At 42.2% G+C, this 24927-nt stretch overlaps 1 protein-coding gene across 1 annotated transcript in view; it reads right to left on the reverse strand.

Annotated features, from left to right (window-relative positions):
- RYR3 (ryanodine receptor 3) overlaps positions 1-20623 on the reverse strand; it is a 442959-nt gene extending 422336 nt beyond the window's left edge. Inside the window, exon 1 of the mRNA XM_089521997.1 lies at positions 20506-20623. Within this exon, the coding sequence (XP_089378123.1) occupies positions 20506-20556 (51 nt within the window). The 5' untranslated portion in view covers positions 20557-20623. The remainder of the gene's footprint in view (positions 1-20505) is intronic.
- Positions 20624-24927: the final 4304 nt, after the last annotated feature.

Below are 24927 nucleotides of genomic sequence, written 5' to 3' on the forward strand. Positions count from 1 at the left end.
CCTGCCCTTTACTTATTCATGAGGTTGACTTATAGTCATTAGATACAGTAATCAAATTTGTGAATAATCAAATAGACAAACATCTAATCCACAAATTTAAAGGGCAAACTGTAAAAGTTTATAGTGACTATTACAAGTGTAGCTCCACAGTTTGGGGTGCTCACATTTAACATAAAATAAAACATTGCAATTTATAGCATTTCTTCTGTAGAACACATTTTATATCTCTGCAGACTTTCACAGATACTGTATTCCCACAATATTTTTTGTGATGAACATCATATATGACAGAAGACCACTGAGGTCTTTTTTTTTCCTACGCAAGGGCCACAGAAAGGACCAAGGGAAAATAACAATTTATAATAAATTCTATAGTAAGATGGGGGACAATAATTAATGATTTATGGCACCAAATGCATGTGAATCACAAACAGTAAGCAGTGTGAGCAGAAGCCAGATGTTCCTGTAAGATGGGTAAAACCATGCAAAATAAAAATACAACCAGTAATGTTTTTTTAAAAAAATAAATCTTAGTAAAGACAGCTAAACATCTCATTTTTTAGCTATTTCACAATTCCCGTTATGAGTGACAGTGATTTAGCAGAAATATTACAAAAATCTTGTTTTGGGATATGCCATCAGATGCTAGTATCCTTGCTACCATTTTTAAAGGCTTGAATCAGCATTATTAACTAAGACTGAAGTAATGATTTAGCACTGGAGGCAATAATAGAATGTTTATACTGGAAAAAAGTCAATACTGATGAAGAGACAACACAAGCAACACTGTTGAAACAAACATCAGCCAAAAAGTTCTGGTGCCAAAGTAAACTACAAATCTCAGGAATTCATAGAATGGAGCCATGACAGTTAAAACACTGTCAAACAGCATTTATTTTGTACTGTTGCAGCAGCTACAGTATAGAGTTAAACAGAGTGGCTAGTTGTTTATGTGGAAACTTTTAAAAAATTCCAGCAGCCACAGGAAAGCTGAGTCTGTTTTTAAACGATTGGCAGTATAAAAGTACATGTTATTGTTGTTGTTTGCCTTCAAGTTGTTTCCTACGTACGGCAACCCTAAGGCGAACCTATTACAGGGCTTTCTTGGCAAGTTTCTTCAGAGGGAGATTGCCCTTGCCATCCTCTGAGCAGGGACGTAGCCAAGGGGAGGGGGGTTCTTGGGGTCTGGACCACCCCTTCCGTTAGAAAAATGAATGGTGCATGCTGCTGCGCCGCCGCACCCAAGCCCCAATATAATGGTGGCACTTAGTCTGGACCCCCCCCTTCCTAAAATCCTGACTACGTCCCTGCTCTGAGACTGAGGCCCTATACAGACTGGCACTTTGTGCCGGCCTGTGGGCGGAGTTAGGGCGCAGCATTCGCACACTAGATGCCCTCACCTCACCCTCAGGGTGCCATTTTGGCACACACCAGTCCACATGGCATGCACCATCACGACATCCCTCCGGTACTACAGCCACATGATGCAGCACCAAAGGGGCATCATAAAGCCACGCTGCCACAGCTGTGGCACCCCTTAGAGGGCACAAAAAGGAGCTGCTTTTTGCGGCTCCTTTTCACACTCCAGAGGCCGGATCAGGGCCATGGCATGAGGTTGCTGTGGCCCCAATCTGGCCAATAAAGGGGTGGTTGCAGACTGCCCATTTGGGGCTCTCTGTATAGCCCCTGAGAGACTGTGAATTGCCGTAGGTCATCCAGTGGGTTTTCATGGCTGAGCGGGGATTCAAACCCTGCTCTCCAGAGTCATAGTCCAATGCTCATACCAGTACACCACCCTTGCAGGTCCAAGGATATTACTAAAGGAAAGATGGGTAGGATTTCTACAGCATGCACGGAGATTCAGGGTTATTTTTGGACAAAACAGGGCCTTCTCCATGTCTGCCTGGAACCACCTGCCTAGAAAGGGTAGACAGATTTCCCACCTTCCTGCCTTTCTATCATCAGACAAAGACTTTTTTAAAAAAAATTCCAGTAGGCTTATGATAACTGAATATATATATATTCAAATAGTTTACATTGTTTTAGTGTTATTAATGGCTTAATTCTATGTTAATCCTGACAATGAACCAACAAACCAAAACCATCAACAGTTAAAGGCTGTGCAGTTTTCTTTCAATAAATGTACCTGTATTTTGCTGACTATAAAATCACTACAATATATGTGGTTGAGTTCAGTGCCCAAATGACTAGAGATGGAAAATATTGTTGATGATATTTAAGCTGAAGGAAAACATCAAGGACAGTCCTCAAGAAAGAAAGTGAAAATTAACCAAGTTACAGCAGGTGTCACAGATGCATTCACATCCAAGCCGAGTATGTCTAGTAGTCACAGCTTTGTCCAAATTGGTTACCCACAGTGAACAAAGTAGGAAAATCTAGCCTTAATCTGTTCTTCACTTTCACCCATTGCTTTGTCAAATAAATATGCTAATAAGGCATTTAAGATACACAGACAGAAGTGTGGTGGCAAGTCTGAAAATGTTCGTTACTGCTGTGTGCCTTCAAGTCACTTTTGAGTTATAGTGATTAAGGCAAAACCTATCATGGGTTTTTTCGGAGGCTGAATCTGTGTGACTCACCCAAGGTCACTTAGTGGATTTCCATGGTTAAACGGGGAATAGAACCCTGATCTACAGAATCGGAGTCCAACATTCAAACCAGTACACCATACTGCCTATTATTGGAATCCTTCCAGTTCCTCAATTAAATTATAACAAAAGGAGTATATTAGTACTGGCAGATACAGGCATGATTTTTAGTGGCTCTTTGTTGTTAACTGTCATCAGGCCAACTTCAACTTACGGCAACCCTATGAATGAGAGACCTCAAAGGCACTTTGTTGTCAACAGCCCTGGTCAGAGTCTCTCTTGCACACTCAGAGCCATGGCTTGCTTGACTATCCATCTACATTGCAGTCTTCCTCTGCTTTCTGCTTTCTACCTTACCGACCATTATTGCCTTTTCTAGTGAGTCGTATCTTCTCATGATATATCCAAAGCATGACTGCCTCGGTTTAAGTCATCTTGAATTCTTTGGAGAGTTCAGGCTTGATTTGTTCCATTTATTACAATTTAGAATTTCTAAGTTAAAAGATTTTTTTTAAAAAAAAAATTAAGACCATCACTGCTTAAATGTCATCAAGTAGAGCAATGTATTTCTAATGTGCTCTTTGAAAGTTCATAAATCAGATGGAAGCAATAACCATCCTTGGCTTGTTCTTTTGTTTTTCTTGTTTGTCCAGGGCAAGTAAGAACATAAATATTCACAGCTAGCCATCATAACTAGTTAGATACAGAATTTGTAAATCTCTCTAATGATCCTTTTCAAAAGTCATCATAGCGCCATCTCCACTAATGAGCTCCATTAATAAATAGTATAGTGTAAAAGTATTTTATTTTCTTTGTCCTGAACTACAAGCAATTAAAAATGTCCTCCCTTATTCAGAGCAGTAGTGTAGTTTCTTTACATTGTGAGAAACTTTCTGGAGATTCCATAAACCTTCAGTGTAGCTGCCTTTCATCTTCTTTAGCTCTGTTGTGTTGTTTTTGTGTGCACACTCATTGATAAACAAGCTTATGATACACTTGATCTAGAAAATATGTAGCCCTCCAGAAGTTGTTGAGCTTCCACTTCCATGAGCCCTGGCCAATATAGCTAATTGTGAGGGATGATAGGAGTTGTAATCTAGTAACATCTGGACTGCTACATAACCCACATTCCTGTGGTATACAATCCCTGGCATCTGTGGGTAAAACAGAAAGATTCCACTCTGAAACCCTCAAGAGCAGCATTAGTCAATATATACAGATCATAATGAAATAGATAGCCCAGTTGTCCAATTTAATATAAAGTGGCTTTCTATGCAAAGGGATCTTCTAACACACTCGAGATGCTGGCTTTGCTCTGGTGCCTCAATGAACTATAATTCCCAGAATTCCATAGCATTGAGCCACATGACAGTTAAAGTGGGGTTAAAAACTCTTCTCCAACACCACATTTCAAATATGTTGATTTTTTTATTTTTTCCTGTCAGCTTTTTTCACTGTCCAGCTTTCATATTCATACATAGAAATTGGAAACTGATATATATTACATGGTTTTCAAATTCTGTGCCTAATTGAAAGAAATTGCCTCTTTATTAGCTGTGTAGAATATTTACTTTTTACTTATTTTCTAAGTGTTTCTGTATATATTGAACACACTAAAGCACTGAAGGCAATGAATTTCAGAATGGTTGATCACTTCCTCGGTGGTTGAAGTTATTTGGCCACAGGCATCTCTTACGCTGCTGCTCAGCACATGATCATCTGTATTCCAAACATAAAGCATTTGCCTTGTGTTTAATAACTATTTACTTTTTGTTGGAACTATTTCTCTGTACAGTATCTGGTCAAAATACTACTACTACTAATAATAATAATAAAAATAATATTTATTTGTATACCGCCCTCTGGCAAACCAATCCGGGCGGTTAACAACAGTAAAATATAAAATATGACAATTAAAAACCCTTTATCCCTCCCCCCCTTAAGACAGTATTAAATAGTATAACATATTAAAAACACAATATCAAGCATAAAAACAGCAATTAAAACTAAAAACCCTGATATCCCTCTGTTGATCCTCAACCATCACTAAGATGGGGCCACGGGAGGAATGAGGGAATCAGGGAACCTGGGAACCTGGGCCGGGATGGTTAATCTGGAAAGGCCTGCCGGAAGAGATCCGTCTTGACCGCTTTTTTAAAGCTGTCTAATGATGTTATCTGACGGATCTCATCTGGCAGGTCGTTCCAGAGTTTGGGGGCGACAGCAGAGAATGCCCTCTGGGAGGTCGCTGCAAGCCTAGATTTTAGAGGCTGCAGTAAGTTCCTCCCAGAGGACCGGAGAGCGCGGGGAGGATTGTACGGGAGGAGGCGGTCCCTAAGATAGCTTGGACCCAAGCCATTTAGGGCTTTAAAGGTGATAACCAACACCTTGTACTGGGCCCGGAAGCTGATAGGCAGCCAGTGGAGGGACCTCAAAACCGGAGTAATGTGGTCCCTCCTAGATGTACCTGACACAAGCCTGGCTGCCATGTTTTGAACCAGCTGTAATTTCCGAGTCAAGCACAGGGGTAGCCCCATGTAGAGTGCATTACAAAAGTCAAGGCATGAGGTTACCAGCGCGTGCACAACAGTCTCGAGATTCCTTACTTACAGAAAAGGGCGCAGCTGGCGTATCAGCCGAAGCTGATAACAGGCACTCCTGACCGTCGCATTTACCTGATTTGTCATCAGGAGCGACGAGTCAAGGAGCACCCCCAGACTGCAAACACAGTCGCTGGAGGAGAGTGTGACCCCATCCAGGACTGGAGGTTGCAACCCAATTCTTGGTTTCGGGGCCGCTACCATGAGCACCTCCGTCTTGTCTGGATTCAGTTTCAATCTGTTTTTCCTCATCCAGCCCATTACCGCCTGAAGACATTCATTGAGAGAAGAGATGCCATCGGAATTCGAGGCCGACGAATGAGATACGGAGAAATAGATTTGGGTGTCATCAGCGTACTGATAACACCCAGCACCATAACTCCGTATTATCTCACCCAGCGGCTTCATATAGATGTTATGAAATACTCCTTGGACATGAATAATTATAGACCAGTCTCACATCTTTTGTTTTTGAGGCCCCATTCATACTGACCTTTTTGTGTTGGAAGGAACTGGGAAGATTCGGTTCCCCCCCACCCCCTGAATCCCTCCAGAAGCAAGTGCCCACTACCTCAATCAGGGTATTTAAAACCTGAATGCCCTCTAAGCTCCTACAGAGAAATCAGTTTAAAATGAAGGCACCTTTGCTGTCATTCATTCAGTTCCGCTTTTGTCATGGGTGACATTTCCTGCACCCATTGGGAAATTGGAAGTGAGCTTCCCCCCTCCTTTTAAAAAAAAACCAGGCACCAGTATTTTGTCAAATTTAAAACCTCCTCTGTGTGTGTGTGTGTTGTGGGTATTTGGGTCACTGCAGGTTATGGATCTTCCCTTGGCCCTGTTTTCAACCCCCAAATACAAGCTAATGTCATCTCTGCATCCTGCATCCTCCCTCCTTGCCACCCCAGAGTGCCTCATACACATGTAATAATAATAATAATAATAACAACAATAATAACAATAATAAATTCCTCACCTTGGAATGCCAGAAAAGGATGCCATGCATTCTTTGCTTTTCCTCAGCTACTCCTGAATTCCTTACAGACAGTAGCAAAAGCATTCTGTATCAATTTGCCAAATTGGAAAGAGAAATGTTTGTAACATTCTCATTGTAGCATTTGCATAGAAAAAAGCCTCCTGCAAAGCGCCCTGCTGCTGGAAGCAAGGAAATGAAAGGGAAAGTGAACAGGCAGGCAGCCACATTCTATCTATATATCTATCTACCTGTAGCAAAAAACATGTGCATAGTCTGTCAAAAATAATTTTTAAAAAAAATTAAAAGAGAGAGAGAAAGCTGCCTGGTGCAAGAGGGAAGCTTGTTCCGTTCTGTGCCCTCCCTCTGACCTAATTCCCTCCCCTGAACTTGACCCTTTGTCCTGCTCCTGCTCTGTTACTGATTGCCCTCCATGGCCCCCTTCATCCTCCTCATACTCCTCCGTCACTCTTGCCACCCTTTCTTCAGTTCTGCCCTCTGCCCTCCCTCTGACCAAAATCGCTCCCCTGAACTTGCCCCAATCATGATCGGGGGCAAGTTCATATTCACCGAACCCGTTTTTTTTCAAAAGATACAGATTTTACCCCAATTCCAAATGACCCGCGCTAAGGGGCATTTGCCCCGAAATGGTTGTGAAAGCCTCAGATTCGCTTGTGGGAGATTGGGGGTAAATATGAACTTCACGTGCATAATTAGGTTCCTGATCCGGGGTAAAGGATAGTCTGAATGGCCCCTAAGCAAAGTGATTGAGAGGGCTGTTGTCCTTCAACTCCAAGCAGTCTTGAATGAAACAGATTATCTGAATCCATTTCAAACAGGCTTTAGGGCAGAATATGGAGTCGAGACTGCTATGGTCGCCTTAATGGATGATCTTTCCCTAAGTATCGACAGGGGAAGTGTGAATCTGTTGGTACTTCTAGACCTCTCGGCAGCTTTCATTACCAACAACCATGGTATCCTTCTGGGAAACATAGGAGAATTGAGGATTGGGGGCACTGTATTACAGTGGTTCCAGTCCTATCTCTTTGAGATGCTTGGGGACAGTTGCTCCTCTAAAGGGAGCTTAAGTTTGGCGTCCCTTAAGGCACCATACTGTCCCCAGTGATGTTCAGCATATACATGGAAGTGCTGGAAGAGATCATCCGGAGGGATGGGACAGGGTGCTATCAGTATGCTGAGGACAACCGGATACAGTCTGTCCTTGGTATACACAGGGGATCCGTTCCAGACACCCCAGCGTATACCAAAATCCGTGTTTGCTCAAGACCCATTGTCCCCATTGGGGACAAAAGTCCCTCTCCTCCCCTCCTCCCTCCCTTTCTCCCTCCTTCCCTCTTCCCCTCCCTGCTTACCTGCTCCGTTGCTGCCGCCGCTACCTCTTCATCACCACTGCCACTGCGAGAAAGGCCAGGTGGTGGTCTTGAAGGCCAAGAGGTCCTTTAGCAGCAGCAGTGGCGGTGGTGAGGAGGATGAGGCTTGGCCTCCCGGCCTCCTCGCCACCACTGCAAAAGTGCCAGCTGGCAGCCTGGAGGCCCCTTGGCCTCCAAGACCACCACCCGGCCTTTCCTGTGGCAGCAGCGGCGAGGAGGCCAAGGAGGCCACTAGGCCAAGCCTCGTTCTCCTCTCCGCCGCCCCTGCGAAAAGGCCAGGTGGTGCTGTTGGAGGCGAAGAGGCCTCCAGGCTGCACCTGGCCCTTTTGCCGTGGCTGCGGCAGTGGTAAGGAGGACAAAGTTTGGCCTCGGCCTCCACTACCTCAGCCTCCTCGTCGCCGCCGCTGCTGCAGAAGGGCTGGGTGCATTATGGAGGCCTGTTGGTCTCGAACAGCCCCACAAGGCCTTTCCCTGGCAGTGGCGGCAAGGAGGTCGAGGAGGCTGTGCTGTGGTACTACCTCTTTGCCGCCGCCTCCGCCACCGTGGGAAAAACCAGGTGGTTGTGTTGGAGGCCAATAGGCCTCCAGGCTGCCATCCAGCCCTTTTACAGTGGTGACAGTGGCGAGGAGGATTAGGCCAAGCTTTGTCCTTCTCACCGCCACTGCCTCCACTGCAAAAGGGCCGGGGTTGCCATGCACATAGGCTCAAATCCAAGCATGGCAAATCCGCGTATAAGGAGGGCTGACAGTTTATTTCTCCATACCTCGGATTACAGCATTAACTAAGGATGTCATCTCCCCTCTGAATGAATGTCTTAAGGCGGTAATGGACTGGATGAGGAAAAACAGGCAGAAACTGAATCCAGATAAGACGGAGGTACTCATTGTTGGGGCCCCTAACCCAGGTATGGAGGTTTGCCAATCGGTACTCGACAGGGTCACACTTCCCCTAAAGGACTGTGTTCACAGCTTGGGGGTGCTCCTGGATCCGTCCCTTCAGGCGTGCTTGCTATCAGCTTTGGCTGATATGCCAGTTGCACCGCTTCCTAGAGCCTAGGGGTCTAAAAACTGTGGAACACATGCTGGTAACCTCATGACTTGATTTCTTGTGCCTAGTTCAGAAACTTCAACTAGTTCAAAATATGGCAGCTACATTGGTCACCAGGAGATCTTGATGTGACTGGGCATAGTACAAAATGTTGGTTATGACCTTTCATGCCCTCATGGCTTGGGCTCAGCTTATCTGTGGGATGGCCTTCTTTCTTAAAATCCACCCCACAAACTCAGGTCCTCTGGGGAAAATTTACTGCAGCCAGCAATAACTAGGGTGGCTTACAGACCGCCGAAAAGTGGTGGCCTGTACCCACCCCTTTCCCCGGTGTATCGGGGCCTCAGCGGCCAGAACGGCAGCCGCTGAGGCCCCGATCTGCCACTTTCCGGGCCGCGGGGAAGCGGCAAAAGGCTGCTTCCTCGCAGCCTGGAAAGGGGTGTCCTTGGGGCTTCAAGCCCCAAGGACACCCCACAGCGGCAGGGAGGAGGAGAAAGGGGCTGCTTGGGCCCTTTCTCCTCTGTGTCTCTGGCGCTGCCGTCTGAAGGCTGTGCTCAGCCACGCAAACCAGGAAGGAGCTCCGAAACGGAGCTCCTTCCTGCTCCGTGCAAAGGGCGCATTAAGTGCCCTCGTGCAGAGTGATGGCGTCACGTCCGCGCCGCCTCGTTTGGAGGCGGCGCGTTCATGACACCATCATGGCGGCCCCCATGTAGATGGGGCGCCGCCATCTTGTATGTCCTCAGGACATATTAGGCTTGGGGGCGTCAAGAAGTGATGCCCCTTTTTAAAACTAGGACGTCCTGAGGACGTCCCTTATGGCTGTTTGTAACGCGCCCAGGTTGGCCAGTTACCCAGAGGGCCTTTCGTCTGCCGTTCCCAGGTTATGGAATGGCCTACCGGAGGAGATATGGTATATTACTAATCTTGACTGTTTTAAAAAAAGCAGTCAGGACAGATCTCTTCCGACAGGCCTTCCCAGATTAACAACTGTTTGCTATGTTTTAACAATTTTAATTGTATTGTTTATTATAGTTATTGTTATTAATTTTGGGTTATGGTGGATGGGTGGGTGGGTTTATGAAAGATTTTATTGTATTGTATTTATATTTTAATGTTGTAAATCGCCTCAGTTTCATTGGAGAGGCGGGAATAATAATAATAATAATAATAATAATACTTATAATTTTAATTATAATTATTATTATTTTAAATGTGCTCTGGCAATTATTCCTGTTTATGTATTTGTATTTCTTGTATTCATATTTGTATTAACTTGAATTTCAGATGCTTTGAATTTGTAAAGAAATCACATACAGAGAGATGATGGTGTTTTTAATGCCATCATTAGTACTGTTGTACAGAATTCTGATAAGTTTACAGAAATTCATTTTTATGTATACATTCAGAAACTAAATTTTAATGAACAGCAATGGTAAATATGTAAAGCTGTGGTTCTGCATGATTCACAATGTAATATGTTTAACTGAGATACTGTTGCAAAATAAAATGTCAGAGGCTATTTTTGTAAAGTATTATTGGAAAAAAAGGAATCTGTAAAGTGATTTCATAGCTACATTTAACAGAAATCTTTCTGATTTTCGTACCAACACTATTCTATTGACTCTGTTAACACCGATTTATCATTAAATGTTTCCTCTAATATTTGAAAGTTATATATATTTAATGAATGGCAAAAATGGCTAAGAACAGATTAGAACAACTGACCATTTAAAATACATTTAAATGAATATGAATATTATTATTTTAATATATTAAAATTTATTTTGTATAAAATAATTAATGCAAGTTGGTTATTGAATATTTATGATCACCTCATTTCTTCAATTGCTTCAGGAGTGAGAAGTCCTCATGCCAAAAGCATCTCACAGTATAAGATAAGAACTCCAGTAAAAAAAAAAAAATCCTTGAATCTGCAGTGTGAATATGGAAATACTTTGTTCTGTTTTAAAACTGAAATGGTAGGATCATTCTCTGGCATCACGCAGCCAGATTGTTATGAAAGAGAATGTCAGAGGAAAAAACAATCTTGGGGCACCTGCTGATCTAGGAAGTGAGAAACCCATTAACAGAATATATAACATCACTAATAGGGAATGCCCCAACAGGGAAAGAAAAAAAAAACACTGATATATATAAAGACACAATACAGCTTGGGTTTTACTGTAAAGCCTTGAATAAAGTCTGTGGACTTGCACCAAGGTGGTGGAAGAAGAAATTTTGTTTGGAAAATATATAAACTCAAAGTAACTAGTTAGCGCTGCACTTCTTAACCAGAATAAATATTGAAATTAGAAGCAATGTGTATTAGTTTAGTTTCCATCTTTTGTCTCAAACAGAACTTGGTAGCACAATAGACAAAAAGGATATTTGTCAGTAAACAAGGTGAGAATCAGATGGTACCTGCCAACAATAAAAAATGCTGCACCTTAAAATAATCTGCCATGCCATATCATTTGACAGTTTTTTTACAGACCATTAGCACTTACATTAGAAACAAGCTGAAGCCAGATGGTCACAAAGCAATCCAATGTAAAGCTTCCTAGGAATCTGAACCGTGCATCCTTGAACTTTCTGTAATCAGTGCAGTAAATCATGTCGAGATACAGAGTGTCTTAATATTAGTGAAGTTGACACTACATAAGTCAATGATCACACACCTTACAAATTTGTTCCTTTCCAGCAAAAGGATCCTAGCTCATTCAACCATTCTGTACCAGCAAGGTGACATTTGAAAGCCCTTGTTATAATCATGCTGCAGCACTCCCTAGTCTAGCAGCCCAGTTTATGCTGCTCAATATAAAGAAACTGAGGAAGAAAACACTTGGAATACTTATCACCAATGTAGCTCCAGCTGTTTCAAATATGTGAGGCGCGGGGAGATGGGTTGTTGCTAGACAATAATTGTGATGAAAAACAAGAAGGGGAGTCATCAAAGACATAGCATATGAACAAACACTTAGCAATCTGAGAGACCAAATTATAATCACACATGGGTCCTGAACTACTTTCTTAAAAAATTAAGGTTGTAGCATCATTTTTCAGTGAGTATCAGTATGTTACCGAGCACATGCAGTACAGGCCACTTTTTCAAGAGAATCTAAGCTACAGATCTTAGAAACTGAAAATTACAGAGGCTAGATTACATGGTACTGCAAAAGCAGACACAATCAGTACAGTGGTTGCTACACAACAGACATTTCTGAGATGATAGTTGGTGGACTGCTTTATTTACAGCCATTAGCTGTCAAACAGTGTAGACATATATTCTGTGCAAGTCCACATCCCCCAGGGCCAAGGAGAGATGAAAGACAGAAGCTAAGACAGTTCTGATGTGTCTCCTAGTCTTTATGGACAGGTATGTCTGACTTTGTAACCAAAAGGATGCTCATTTAAAAGCCCACACAGTTATCTTAGAGACGTTCCACACTTTCTGGCTGTCTGTTTGTTCTTTACACAAAACACAATGCTGTCAGAATGAACTTAGGTTCCCCTTCCCTTACTCTTCTTTGTCATAGCCACAAAAAGAAGTTTGGAGATTTCCACTTCCATTTCAGATAAAATAATACATTAACTGTGGTTAACATTTACAACACTTACTGAAAAGAAGACAGCTTCATAAACTATGGTTTGAAGCTGGCTTGTTTTCACTAGCCTCTCATATTTAACCAGAATTTATCCAGATTCAGGCAACTTACCACATTTCAGTTAACCAAAAAGAAAAACCTCTGATCTTTGTCTCACAACTGAAGGACAAGTTAATGTGGGGAAGGTAGCTTCATTCTTAAAGTGCTCAACTGCACTTTTCATAATGTCCAGACCAGTATCTTGGGCAAGTCTCTACATACATGAATGCTTTTCTAACCTTGAACTGGGTTGAAAGAAAGAGCCACAATAGAATTTTTAAAAGGCTGACATTTTCTACTGAAGATTTGTTTTGCCCAGTTTTACAGAGAGACATTTCTGTTAGGAAGTACTAACTTCAGTACTGCTTAATGGCATGACTCTCATAATGCAGCATACAGAATATTCTAGACCCCATTGATTCTATTCTCCCAGCCTGATTATGGGATCCATCTAGACAGAAAGAAGAATGAGGAACTTTCTGTCCCAAATGAACCTTGCTTGAGCAACAAGGTCTATTTCAGCTTTAATAGCATGTTTCTATTTGTGTATTCCTAGTTTTGCTGTTCCCTTGACTTCTCATTTGCTCACAGACTCTGCTTGTTCTGCAGTCCAGCCTGTCCTCAAACTTTGACTATATGACAACCTGGTAGAGTCTCCTTCTTTCGAGGTTTTTAAACAGAGGCTGGATGGTCATCTGTTTGGGGTGTTTTGATTGTGTGGGGCAGGGAGGTGGGTATGATGGCCCTTGAGGCCCTTCCAGCTCTTTGGTTCTATGAACTTTTCATTCATGACTCACTCCAGATGACAGTTGACACCTTAGCCCTGCAAAATTTTGAAGTGCAATTAATTACCATATATACTCGTCTGTTAGTCTAAAAATTTATGCCCAGAAATTGACCCCAAAATCCCAGGTCAACTTATTTACGGGTCACTATGAAAATGTGATAGCAGCTCTTTCAGATTTCCCCATGCAGTGTGGAGAGGAATGCATTTCTCTCTGGAGCCAAGCAGGAAGAGTCCTGACTGACTGATTGATATTGCTATTTGTTTAAGAGTCTATCTTCTGCCCTCACGTCTGGCTGAAACAAAAGCTGAAATGATGAAGCAAAAACCCTCAATGAGAATCTCTCTTGCTATACGCACACATGCAGACACTGAAAGAGCCTCCAGGTTTTACACTTGACCTAACCATGGGTCATGGCAAAATCCATAATTTTGGGCCCAAAACCTGACTACGACTTATACATGAAGGTATATGTGGCAACACTTCTTCCAGCATTCTGTCACTAACATGATCAGGGAGGCTGGTGATGTTCTCACTGCCCTTTGCACTCTATCATTTACCAGTGATCCAGCCCAATATTCCTCAGATACTGGAGGACTAAAGTCTCTATCAAGGAGATTATTCAAGCTCTCAGCATGGTTCAGATTCCTAACCTTAAGGTTCTGAAACTGAGCAAGAAGCCTTTGTGTGTAGAATATTTATCCTGCCAAAGACTTTTACCTTCCTTCACAACAGGATTGGAAGGCAGGAAAATGGACATAAAATTCCCTCTTCATTGTCTTAGTTCTGCCCTCATGCTGGCTGCAATACATTGTTTTTGAAGTCTTTTCTCTAGAATTTAGTCCTACAGGGCACTTGTAGTATGCTTCTTGACTATGAAGCAGAATAGCTTCTTGAATAGTAGCATATAAACGTTGCTGTTTACCTCAAATTTAGTTTCAACAATGGAAGTGATTAAGATTGCCTCCAGTTCAAAAGTGAATCATGGCATTCCCTCAGTGCCATACTTGTGAGCCACAATCGATTCACCTTCCAACACTGCATAGATGAAAACCAGGACACATGTGTCCAAACAACATCAGAATGTGATCAAGATGCTAAAGGTTATTGATGAGGAAGTACAGACAAACTAGGAGAGGCTGCAGCTGTTTGCTTTTGCCTGAGTATACTGGGAAGGGCAAGATTCCATCCTCAAATCTCCTTTCCCCCTGCTGAGTTGAGTGTAAACTCCTTTTGCAGTAGTAGAAGTAAGCTGAGGACAAAGGAGAAAGTGGGAGGATGAGAGAGAAAATGGGACATTTTAAAAGCAACTGAAGAAGTGGGACAACAAATTATTAATTGGGACAGTTGGAGGGTATATTTCATGAATGCTGCCAGTTATTAACACTGTTGGTTTTTTACCATCCTGGCAGGAAGTATGTATTTAGTCCTCCTAAACTTGATTAACAAATGCAAAATGAGAAGAAAAGGGCCCTCAGCAGTGGTATAAAAGACAGATTTTCAGAAGATGCAGCTTTCTACTGCTGCATTACTCATAGTCCACTACCTTGAACACATTCAACTTCATCTGATTTGGGAAGCTATGTGTGTCAGGCCTGGTTAGTACTTGAACAGGAGAGAACAGGAGAATACCAGGGATCACCAGAGAGGAGTAGAAAGGGATTTTGATTGAAGCCCTGGAAAGCTGTTCCTGATCAGATTTGATAATACTGGTCACATATACAAATGGCCAAATCTATATAGAGCAGCTACCTATGTGCTTTGACAATATCCTGACATATATATAAGTTAATAAAAATATAGAATAAATATCCTGTATAGTTAATTACACTTGTTTTACTAGATATAAGAATTATTTTTCCCCAGCACCGATTTCAATGTTGTGTAAATGTGTGCAGGATTTGTCTATATTATTGGCATGTATTAGCAGAATGGCTTTGTGTGTGTGTGTGTGTGTGTGTGTGAGTTGTGTAGGTCCTCTTCTTTGCAGCTCTATTTCTAGAGAGCATTTTTTTGCTCAGGTCCAGACCATATCTCCATGTATGAGCTGACCCAGGCTCTCTAATCCTCAGGAGAGGCCCTTCTCTCCGTCCCACCACCATCACAAGCATAGTTGGTGGCGATGCGAGAGAGGGCCTTTTCCGTGGCTGCCCCTAGACAGTGGAACTCCCTACCCTGGAATGCCAGAATGCACCCTTCCTTGTTATCCTTACACTAGCAGGCTAAGACCAACCTGTTTAGATAGGCTTTTAAAACAAAGTTTTATAGCATGGGATGGCATTGTATTGTTTTAAAAAATTTCAACATTTTAATATTTTTAATTGTATTTTATTCTTTTAATATTGCAATAATTTAATTCTATTTTAATGTACTATTTTTTGTTTTTTGGGTTTTTTTTAATGTTGTGAGCCACCCTGAGTCCCAGTTTTGGGGAAAGAGTGGGATATAAACAAATAAGTAAATAAATAATAGCTAACAAATATGGTATAAAATCAATTTAGGTGGGAAAGGCTTTGGGCGAAAGGCAGGACAGAACCTGCCATTTCAAAGGTTCCAGCTGGTCATATTCTTCTGAGATATGCAGATCTGTTCCCCCCTTTCGCCATGATTTAATACTCAGGTACCCAAATACAGGGGGCAAAGAGTGTCTTAGAATTATATGTGCCCTTCCATATCTGGAGTCGTATTTGAGCTAGAGACTGTGTCACCAATCCTTTACTGAACTGCTCCTTCTGAGAAGAAAAACCTTTTCAGTTACATTTCTGATTTGCAGCTCTGATTTTGGTAACCTTCTACCGCTTCCTCTGGAGAGAGCTGCAAGTATTTCTTTCCTTTAAATTAATGCAGGATTTTAAAGATTGTTCTGTATAGAGGATGTTTGTTCCTCATATAATTTCAAGACGGATGTAAGCACCTAACATAATGGTAATCGCTGTTTGCATTTGTATAGGATTTTCAGACAAGTTTCATATATTCCATAAACAATGCATGCATATTTTGTGCTTATGCAGCCTTTTCTGAACACACTGGACTGCAGGATTCACATTTTACAGCCTCAAATGACATCACAATTATTTTCTGTCATTGCTGTTGGTTTTCTTTCTTTACCCAGTATTCTTTCTTTACCCAATAGCCAAAAATCACAAGTAGGACAAAATGATAATATCTCTCCTCTCTGTTTCACCCCCAGCAACTTCAGAGTCAGAGGTATATTTTTCTTTATTTGTAAACTTGCCATGTAGCAAATCAGCCTTCCACCTCATACTGTTTTAAAGATTCTTACTAGGGTCTTCCATACTTCGGTACCATATTGAGGCAATCCGTTCCACAGTTTTATGAATAGCATTTTCATCTTCATCTCAGAAAGCATATTTATCTTTAAAATGTTTCCTCATCGTAATGAGCCTGATTTGTTGCACCTTGAAAAGAACTCTCTTTTCCCTCCACCAATGGTCTTGTATATCATAATCATTAGCATTTGGACAAAAAGCTACCAGAGAACTCCAAGTAGGGAAAGAAAAGAAACCTTCCTGAAAGCCTGCTGAACTGCCGCCAGGGTTCATGTTTTAATTCTGGAACCAATATCCTGAAGTCTTGCAGTACAGCAGTTGAAAATTCAACAGTATAATTCCTATGCACTTACCTGGGATTAAGCTCCATTCAGCTCAATGGGACTAACGTCTCAGCAGGCATGGATAGGATTGTATTTATGCGAACCAGGAAATTTCTATTTAAAACTCACCTTTGCCATAAATTCACCAAGTGGCTATATCAAATCACTACTTCTCTACCTCATCCACAACAAAAGGATAATAAGATTATTGACCTATGTAGCAGGCTTTTGTAAGAATTACTTAGATGGCTGATGTAAAGTATTATTTTAAAATTGAGTGCCATAGCCTTCTAAAGTAATAATGAAGAGACTGGCTTATTAGTCGCAATCACACACATTTGGGATTAGCAATAAGAACATACAGGGCAAAAGAATGGTTTGCTTGACTATTCAAACAGCACAGATAAGGGTGCCAGTGAAACAGCAAGCAAAATCTGAGATGATTACCAAGGTCTCTTGCCATGTCAAAGTACAGTACTAAGCAGAATGGGATCAATGCCTTGCGTCTCACTTACAATTTCTACTGGGAAGTCGAAGGCTTTCATGGCTGGCATCCATAGTTTTTTGTGGGTTTTTCGGGCTATATGGCCATGTTCTAGAAAAGTTTAGAAGAGACACAGATGCTGGTGAAATGTCAGGAATAAACTCTTCTAGAACATGGTCACATAGCCCAAAAAACCCACAAAAAACTAATTTCTACTGGGCTACCTATGCTGGCTGTTGCTGATGGTATAATAATAGGGCATTGAATTAGATGGATCTTAACCTGATCCCGCAAAAGCAATTTTTGCCTTTCTGAGCAAATGTGCATCCCCAGCAAGGTCATGTGATACAGTTATACATTAATGATTTACTGTGTTGACTAATCTTTCAAATACACTCTTGCTTTGTAATTTTAAACACTTAATTGTAGATGTTTGTATTTTTGTTGTTGTTGTTGTTTATGGACCTTGCAAAATATCTTGGGTCAGCCCAAGCCAGAGTACATGATTTCCCTCAGCTTGGCTTGAATCCTGGCATGTTTGTTTTAGCAGTAAAATTGTAGAAATAAAGTGATGCAAACAAATGTCCAAATGTAAAAATCAAAGATTTGTGTGCTGAACACCTTTTTCAGTGTTGACTGGATTTGTTGTCACTATAGCATGCTAGCAAGCACCATCTCTGAATCCTTATTGTCTTAACAAGTCCCAAAAAATACAGTCATAATGTAGCCAAGGAAACTTGAGAAAGAAAGAATGCAAATAACATTATACTGGTTATTAAGACATGACCACTTCTAACATAAAAAAGCAGCTGCTTAAAATGACTCATTAAAATGAAGGTGTACTAGAAGGAGCAGAATCATATTTCCTTTTGTGAGTTGATTTACATGGATTTTTCTAGTACATCAGAATATAAACTTCCTCACAGGAAAGCAGGACATCAAATAGAAAAAGTCTTGCACATTCTGAGTGATACAGTCTTTAGATAATCCAATTATTTTTGCCAACAGTTTTATGTCAAAGGAAAAACTTTGTAAGACAAGTACAGTCCTTTAACTAATTCTAAGACTAGAGTTACATCTCATGTGAGAATAATAATAATAAAAAATAACGGAATGTGCGTATGTACATTCCTTCAAATCACCTGTCAACCTATCACCATTTCATAGGATTTTCTTAAGAAAGGAATACTAAGAGACGGTTTTGCCAGTTCCTTCCTCCAAGGGCTGTTTGACAGTGGAACACACTCCCTCAGAGTGTGGCGGAATCTCCCTCCTTGGAGATCTTTAAACAGAGGCTGAACGACCCTGTCGGGGATGCTTTGACTGAGATTTCCTGCATGGCAAGGGTTGGACTGGATGGCCCTTGTGGTCTCTCCCAACTCTATATGATTCTATGAAAATATAGCCTACAGTACCTGGTATTAATTTAGCTTCCAAGATCACATAGGACTGGGTGTTTAACCTTGTACAAATGGCTGTGTTTGAAAGAGGATTTGACTGAGAGTTTGAGTAAGTAGTTATTGTAACAGAAGACATAATAATTCAAATGTGAAAGTACTTTCATATTGCTCATGTACTGTTCATACACCAAAGTGTATAATTAATCTTGAGTATCTATAGCTACAGCCAAAGTAGTATGCTAGAGCCTAATAAAAAAATGAGTCTCCTTCGTATGTAGAATACAGGGAAGGGTTTAGTAGCTGATACCAATCTCTGAATGGGAAGTTGTCTAGAAAAGAGAGAATACCTGCATATTCTACTGGATGACAAAAAGTGGAGCCAGAAGGAATCTAAAAAGTACTGTGTCAAATTGGAAACAGCAGCCTGGTTACTTTGCATTATTTAGTGACGCCAAGAAGAAAGATAATTCTCTTTTTTTAAAAAAGCATACCTTTACACCATAAACTGAGTAATGAACACTGCATTCAGTTCAAGATGAAAAAGAATTTCTTTCACTCTGGGTAAGAAACACAGGTTGCAATCTTATCACCCATGGAGAAAAGATACACTTCCTGGCTGGGAATGGGAGATGGGTTTTCACTTTGCTATTCAGTGGGGATAGAAGATGAAAGCAGCCCTTTGGAAGGGTGTCATGTTTAAAGTCATACTTTGGAAGATGCAAGATTAGTGCTATTGCCAAAAAACACACAAAAAACCCTTCACCACTACATAATATATCTGTTTAGGTCTTTCACCGTACAGACATGCAGTTGTCCCATCACATAAAGCAAGGGGAAACATAATGGGATGAAAATTGCTCTTTGCCAAAATTACTTCTCCATCATGAGGCTTTCAGGAGCAAGCTGATGTCAAGGACACTTTATCATAACTAGCATTTTAAAGGAGATGTACCAACTACCTTTTCTCATACGCCTCCCTTCTCCTCTCCCTTAACCTCAGCTGACAATGATGTGCCTTTATTTGAGATAGCAAACACATCTAATTTGGAAACACGGCTAAGAAGAAAAAAGTTGCATGATGAGAAATGCTTGTTCCTGATGTGTGTGGGTTTTATTTTTCACAGTGAAGGTGAGAAATGTTGAACAGTGTGGCAGAAGCAAAACAGATTTGCACTGCCTGCAAGGAGATAAGAAAAAAAATCTCCTCATCTCACACTTAGTTCAAAATCAGGATAGATGATCATACAAGGTGGTGTAAAATTGAACATTATGAGAGGCACAGGTTATTTTGTCCCCTGATCAACATGCTTGCCCAGAAAGCTCTGTATTCAGAGCTCTGCAATTAAATCTCTCTCTCTCTCTCATTGCCTAGGAAGGACAATGGTTTCCTTGAGAAGCACATCTGATCATCTAAACACACCCCAAATGTCTGCATATCTGCTCTGAAAGCAGAGGAGGGGAGAGAATTACAGAAATCTGAAATACCCCCCCCCCCAGTGCCAGACTTCTTAGCAATTCTTGCCCTCTTGTCCCTGCACATCTTCTCTTCCTTGCCAAGTGCATGAACCTCGACGACCAAGAAGTTTTAGAGATCAGGCGTCTCACAGAAAGCATTTAGAGACCCCAACACAAAGTTGTGAAGGATGCTTCAGAGAGAGAGAGAGAGAGAGATCAGGGATGGCAGAGCCCTTTCGGGTACCCATCTCAGAGGGAGATGAGCTATTGAGCAGCTCTGAAGAGAAACAGCCCTGAAGATGCTCCTTTTCAGAGAGAAAGGCTGTCTTATTTCCCACTCCCTAAGCATGCATTCCTGTGTAACCAAGGACCAATAGAGTGGGGGGGGGGGGAGGATGTGGAGAGACAGAAATGTTATTTTCCAATGCAATACAGCAAGATCAGGCAAGGAGACAAAAGAAGGGAACCTGGTTCTTGACCTAGAAAAAAAAATCAGATACTTACAGTTCGTAGGAACTGTATTTCATCCTCCCCTCCTTCCCCTCCTTCAGCCATGGCTCTGGAGGAGGTTGCTTTGCTCAGCCTTGGCTTGCCTGGGCTGGCAGGAGCTCTCTGGGCTCAAGGCAGCTCTCTCTTCCCGGCGTCTCTGTATTAGCACAGAGCTAATCCATAGCCAGAGAGGGAGCCCAGCTAACTCCACTGCACTGCAGACTGGCAGTCAACCCCCTCACTGCCAGAATCAAGTGAGATGTGCCTTCCCAATTCAACAGCAAGCTAACCACCTTCCCCTATCCAGCCCCCCACCTCCCCAACATCACTCCTCTAGGGAGAAACCTATCTGGAAAGCATTGCAGGAAGGGCTCCATGCATCACTAAGGTACCCCCTCCTGCTTGAAAGCTCTCTTGAGAGCACATGAAGAGGGAAATGTTCATGAAAGCCCAGCCCTGGCTCCCATTTCACCAGATGAGTGTATGCATGTGTGTGTGCTGCATCTTTTCAAAAAGAGGGAGAAAAGCACAACCCACACACAGTCAGTAACTCTTCCCCTGTGGGTGAGTAATGCAAAGGATGGTGGAATATTGACAATCTGTATCCCAGGGTGATGCTTTCGACAGCCCATTTTAAGCATGTCCAAATTATTTATTTCCTTCCCTCCTAAGCAGCAGCAATTCCTGGTGGCAAGACCGTTTAAGGGGAGAAAGGAACTGTGTGTATTGGGGTATGATGCTGTCCTTTGCCAGAAGAGAAAGACACCAAGCAAAGGAAAAAAGTTTTCACATGAACATGTTCTTCTTGTTGCTGGCTTATGGCACTCCTAAGGCAAACCTATCATGGGGTTTTTTTGGCAGGATTTGTTCAGAGCAGGTTTGCCATTGCCTTCCCCTGAGGCTAAGGGTATGTGACTTGCCCAAGGTCACCCTGTGGGTTTCCATGGCTGAGTTGGGAATCAAACCCTGGGTCTCCAGAGTTGTAGTCCAGTCCAACACACAAACCATTACATCATGCTGGCTCTTAGAACATGTTCTACCTATTTTGAACCCACAGTATTTAAGTGAACAATGTTGTTGTTGTTGTTGTTGTTGTTGTTGTTGTTGTGTGCCTTCAAATCATTTCTGATTTATGGCAACTCTAACAACCTATCATGGAGTTTTCTTGGCAAGAATTGTTTAGAGGAGGTTTGCCATTGCCTTCTCCTGAGGCTGAGAAAGTGTGACTTGTCCAAGGTCACACAGTGGTCCTGGCCAAGCAGGGAATCAAAACCTGATCTCCAGAGCCATAGTCCAACACTGAAAACACAATGCTATGATATGGTAGAATATGGCCCGGAACGCAGCAACGGCACGCTCCCGAACCCTCATATGTAGGGGTGCCACCATGACTGCTTGGCCCCACCCACACAGGGCACGCATCCATGACGCAAGCACTATGCAGAGTCTGTATGTCGCTGCGCTTGTGTCATTGATGCACCACAGTGTGCTAAGGGCACACTGATGGCAGTGACCACACGCACCCCAAATAACCCTGTTTTAGTGGGTTCTTTTTGGAGCAGAGGGGGCCTGCTCAGTTTGGTTGCTGCGGGAAAACAGGCAGCTCCAGACCACTCTTTTGGGGCAGTCTGTTGAGCCCCTATATATCACAAAATGTAATATACCACAGAATACATGAATACTGACATAGATCTTCAAGTCGCATCCTGCACATGTTTATTCGGAAGTAGCCTCTGTTGAAATTACTGGAATTTACATCCCAGTAAACTCAATTATGGCAAGACTAAGTATCTATCCTCCTTCTAAGGCATAGTCTATGTAATGCACATTGATTGTACAGGTTTTGATGCTTTTAACAGGGGGGAACCACAGGCCAACTTAGTGAGAGAGTGGCTCTGCAGCCTCCAGAAGGCCCATTTATGGTCCAGTGCAACTGCTGGGTGAGCAGGAAAGGGACTCAACTCTCTTTCTCACTCACCCAGTAGCCCGCTAGTCCCTTCAGGTGTACCGCCCCACCAGGTGACACCTCCTTCACAATGTCACCTTGTGCGATCCTTACCCTATGCCCCCCATCTGCCCACCCTGGGATGCCTCTATTATTTGGTATTCCAACTACCATTGCTCTGGCCTCTGGAGAAGAAGACAAACAGGCAGGGACAGCTCTATCTTTTCTAGTTTCTACTAGCTCATGAGAGCCCCTCCCTCCATATTCCAAAGATCATTGCTCTAGCCTCTGAAAAAGAGCAGCTAGCACTGGAAGGACTTAATGTATCCCCCCCCTTCCCCCATCATCCCCTTTTCCTTGTGTCTCTTCATTGTAAGCCTGAGGGCAGAGAACTGTGAAATTAACAATTTGTAACCTGTTCTGGGAAACTTTGTTGCTGAAAGGCAAGGAACAAATAAACAAACTCCCCATTTTTAAAAACCAGAATTTGGTTTCAATCTGTTTCCCCATCTTTTTCTTTTGTTTTGGTGCGTTTATTCCCCCTTTCTCTTTGTCTTTCTTTTCTATTTTCTTTCTCCCCCCCCCCCCTTTCTTTCATCTTCTATTTTGTTTGGCAAAAAATTGGTCCTTGGAGCTGCCACAGCTGTCCTCTCTAGCCTTAAAAACTCAGTAAATTGAAAGCATCTCTCAGGATAGAAGAACAGGGCAAGTTAAAAATGTTAACTAATTGATTAACCGTAGAATCCTATACAGTTGAACTTTGACTTTTGTAGGATTAATTTACACATATTTGATTATTCGCAAGTTCACCTCAATAATAGACTAGAAAATGTAACAAAAAGATTTAGTCATAAATGCATAAAGTAACACCAAATATCCTTGCTTCCCCTTCCACATCTTTCCATTTTTGCCTGGCGCTGGTGACACTTCTTAGGCTACCTTCCTCCTCTTTGGCAAAATCTAGGACTACAAGCCAGTATGCTCCATGATTGTAGGATGGAAATGGCACTTCCCTCATGTTCCTTAGCCCATAGATCAGTGGTTCCCAACCTTTTGTTGCCCAGATATTTTGGACTTCATTTTCTAGAATTCTGGCTATGGCTTCTTTGAGCTGAAGTTCAATAGACCTGGAGTACCAAAGGTTGGGAACCGCTACTATAGAAATATAGGGTGAGTTAAGGTTTGGGGCCCTAGAGATATTTGTGGTTTTTCCACTTTCACAGAGGTCCTGCATCCTTAACCCCTGCAAACATGGTGGACCAACTGTACAACTTGCTCACTGATTTTATTCAGGCTTATCCCAGGTAAGTGGCTGCAGAATTGCAGCCGAAATAGTTTAATCCATTGCTTTGAGGATCCTCTTGCAAAACTGGAAACTGAACCATAGACAGTTTAGTAACAACCTGAAATCAAGAGAAACTGATAATTAAAACAAGTATCCAGCCAGGGCTCTATTTGGGACACTGATTTGTTGAACATATTTTGCTAATTTATATGAGCTTCACTAGCTATCAAGTTGTTTCTGGGCTCAGCTCAAGTGCTGCTTTTTTTTTTTTTTGGGGGGGGGTATTATTAAACCCTGACTAGCCTGAGACTAGAACTTTCTTCATGTGCTAATTCATGTGTTTTGCATGTATTTCTCCTCAACAGAATGCTGCTACTCTGCACCAACTAATATTTAATAACTGTCTCTTGTGTGGGCTAGCAAAACTTAAATAGGGACATAACCCTGCCTGAATTTGGAGGAACCACCCCTTGTTGCTACCTGGGACTTTTCTACCTAAAGTTATACACAAAACTCAGTCAAGTCCAACTTGGCAAGACTTGCCTCTACTTATGGGCAAATTTCAGGAGCTCAGGTAGACATTTGGTAACATGCTCAAGGTACCGATGTAGGGTAGAGGGTGCAGCCTGTGAGATGTATGGCATCAGGGGCAATGTGTGTTTCCTACCTCCTTAACACACATATTGAATGAGCACAGAGAATGACTGAATGGTATTTTAAGGACTGCCTCCTCTTGTACAAACTTGACCATGATTTTCATTCTACTCTAGAGCCTCACCTTTCTATCTTCACACTTCCAGAGGAATAATGGTTACACCAAAACTCTTATTTCTTAAATAACAATTCTCATGGGGGGCAGCGTCGGCAAATGAGGGCATTGTGTCCTCTCCCCAATTAGAATTCTTCCTCTCAAAATGAAAATTTTCTTCAATCCCAAAAGGTAAGTGTTCTAGGTATGAACAATTTCCACTATTTCTCTCTTGGTGCTGCTAGGAACTTGTGGAATGATGGGGGGAAATTAATTGTTGTGGGTGCCTTCAAGTCATTTCTGACTTATGATAACCCTACGTCATGATGTTTTCTGGGGCTGAGAGAATGAGCTACACCCAAGGGTCTCTCAGTATGTTTCCATGGGCAAGCAGGGAATTAAACTCTGGTCTCCCGAGTTGCAGTCCAACACTACAATTACACGATGATGGCTCTCAAT

The sequence above is a fragment of the Sceloporus occidentalis genome, unplaced genomic scaffold (assembly GCF_023333645.1).
Source record: "Sceloporus occidentalis isolate IW3139 unplaced genomic scaffold, rSceOcc1.0.p SCAF_4, whole genome shotgun sequence".
NCBI classification, from domain to species: domain Eukaryota; kingdom Metazoa; phylum Chordata; class Lepidosauria; order Squamata; family Phrynosomatidae; genus Sceloporus; species Sceloporus occidentalis.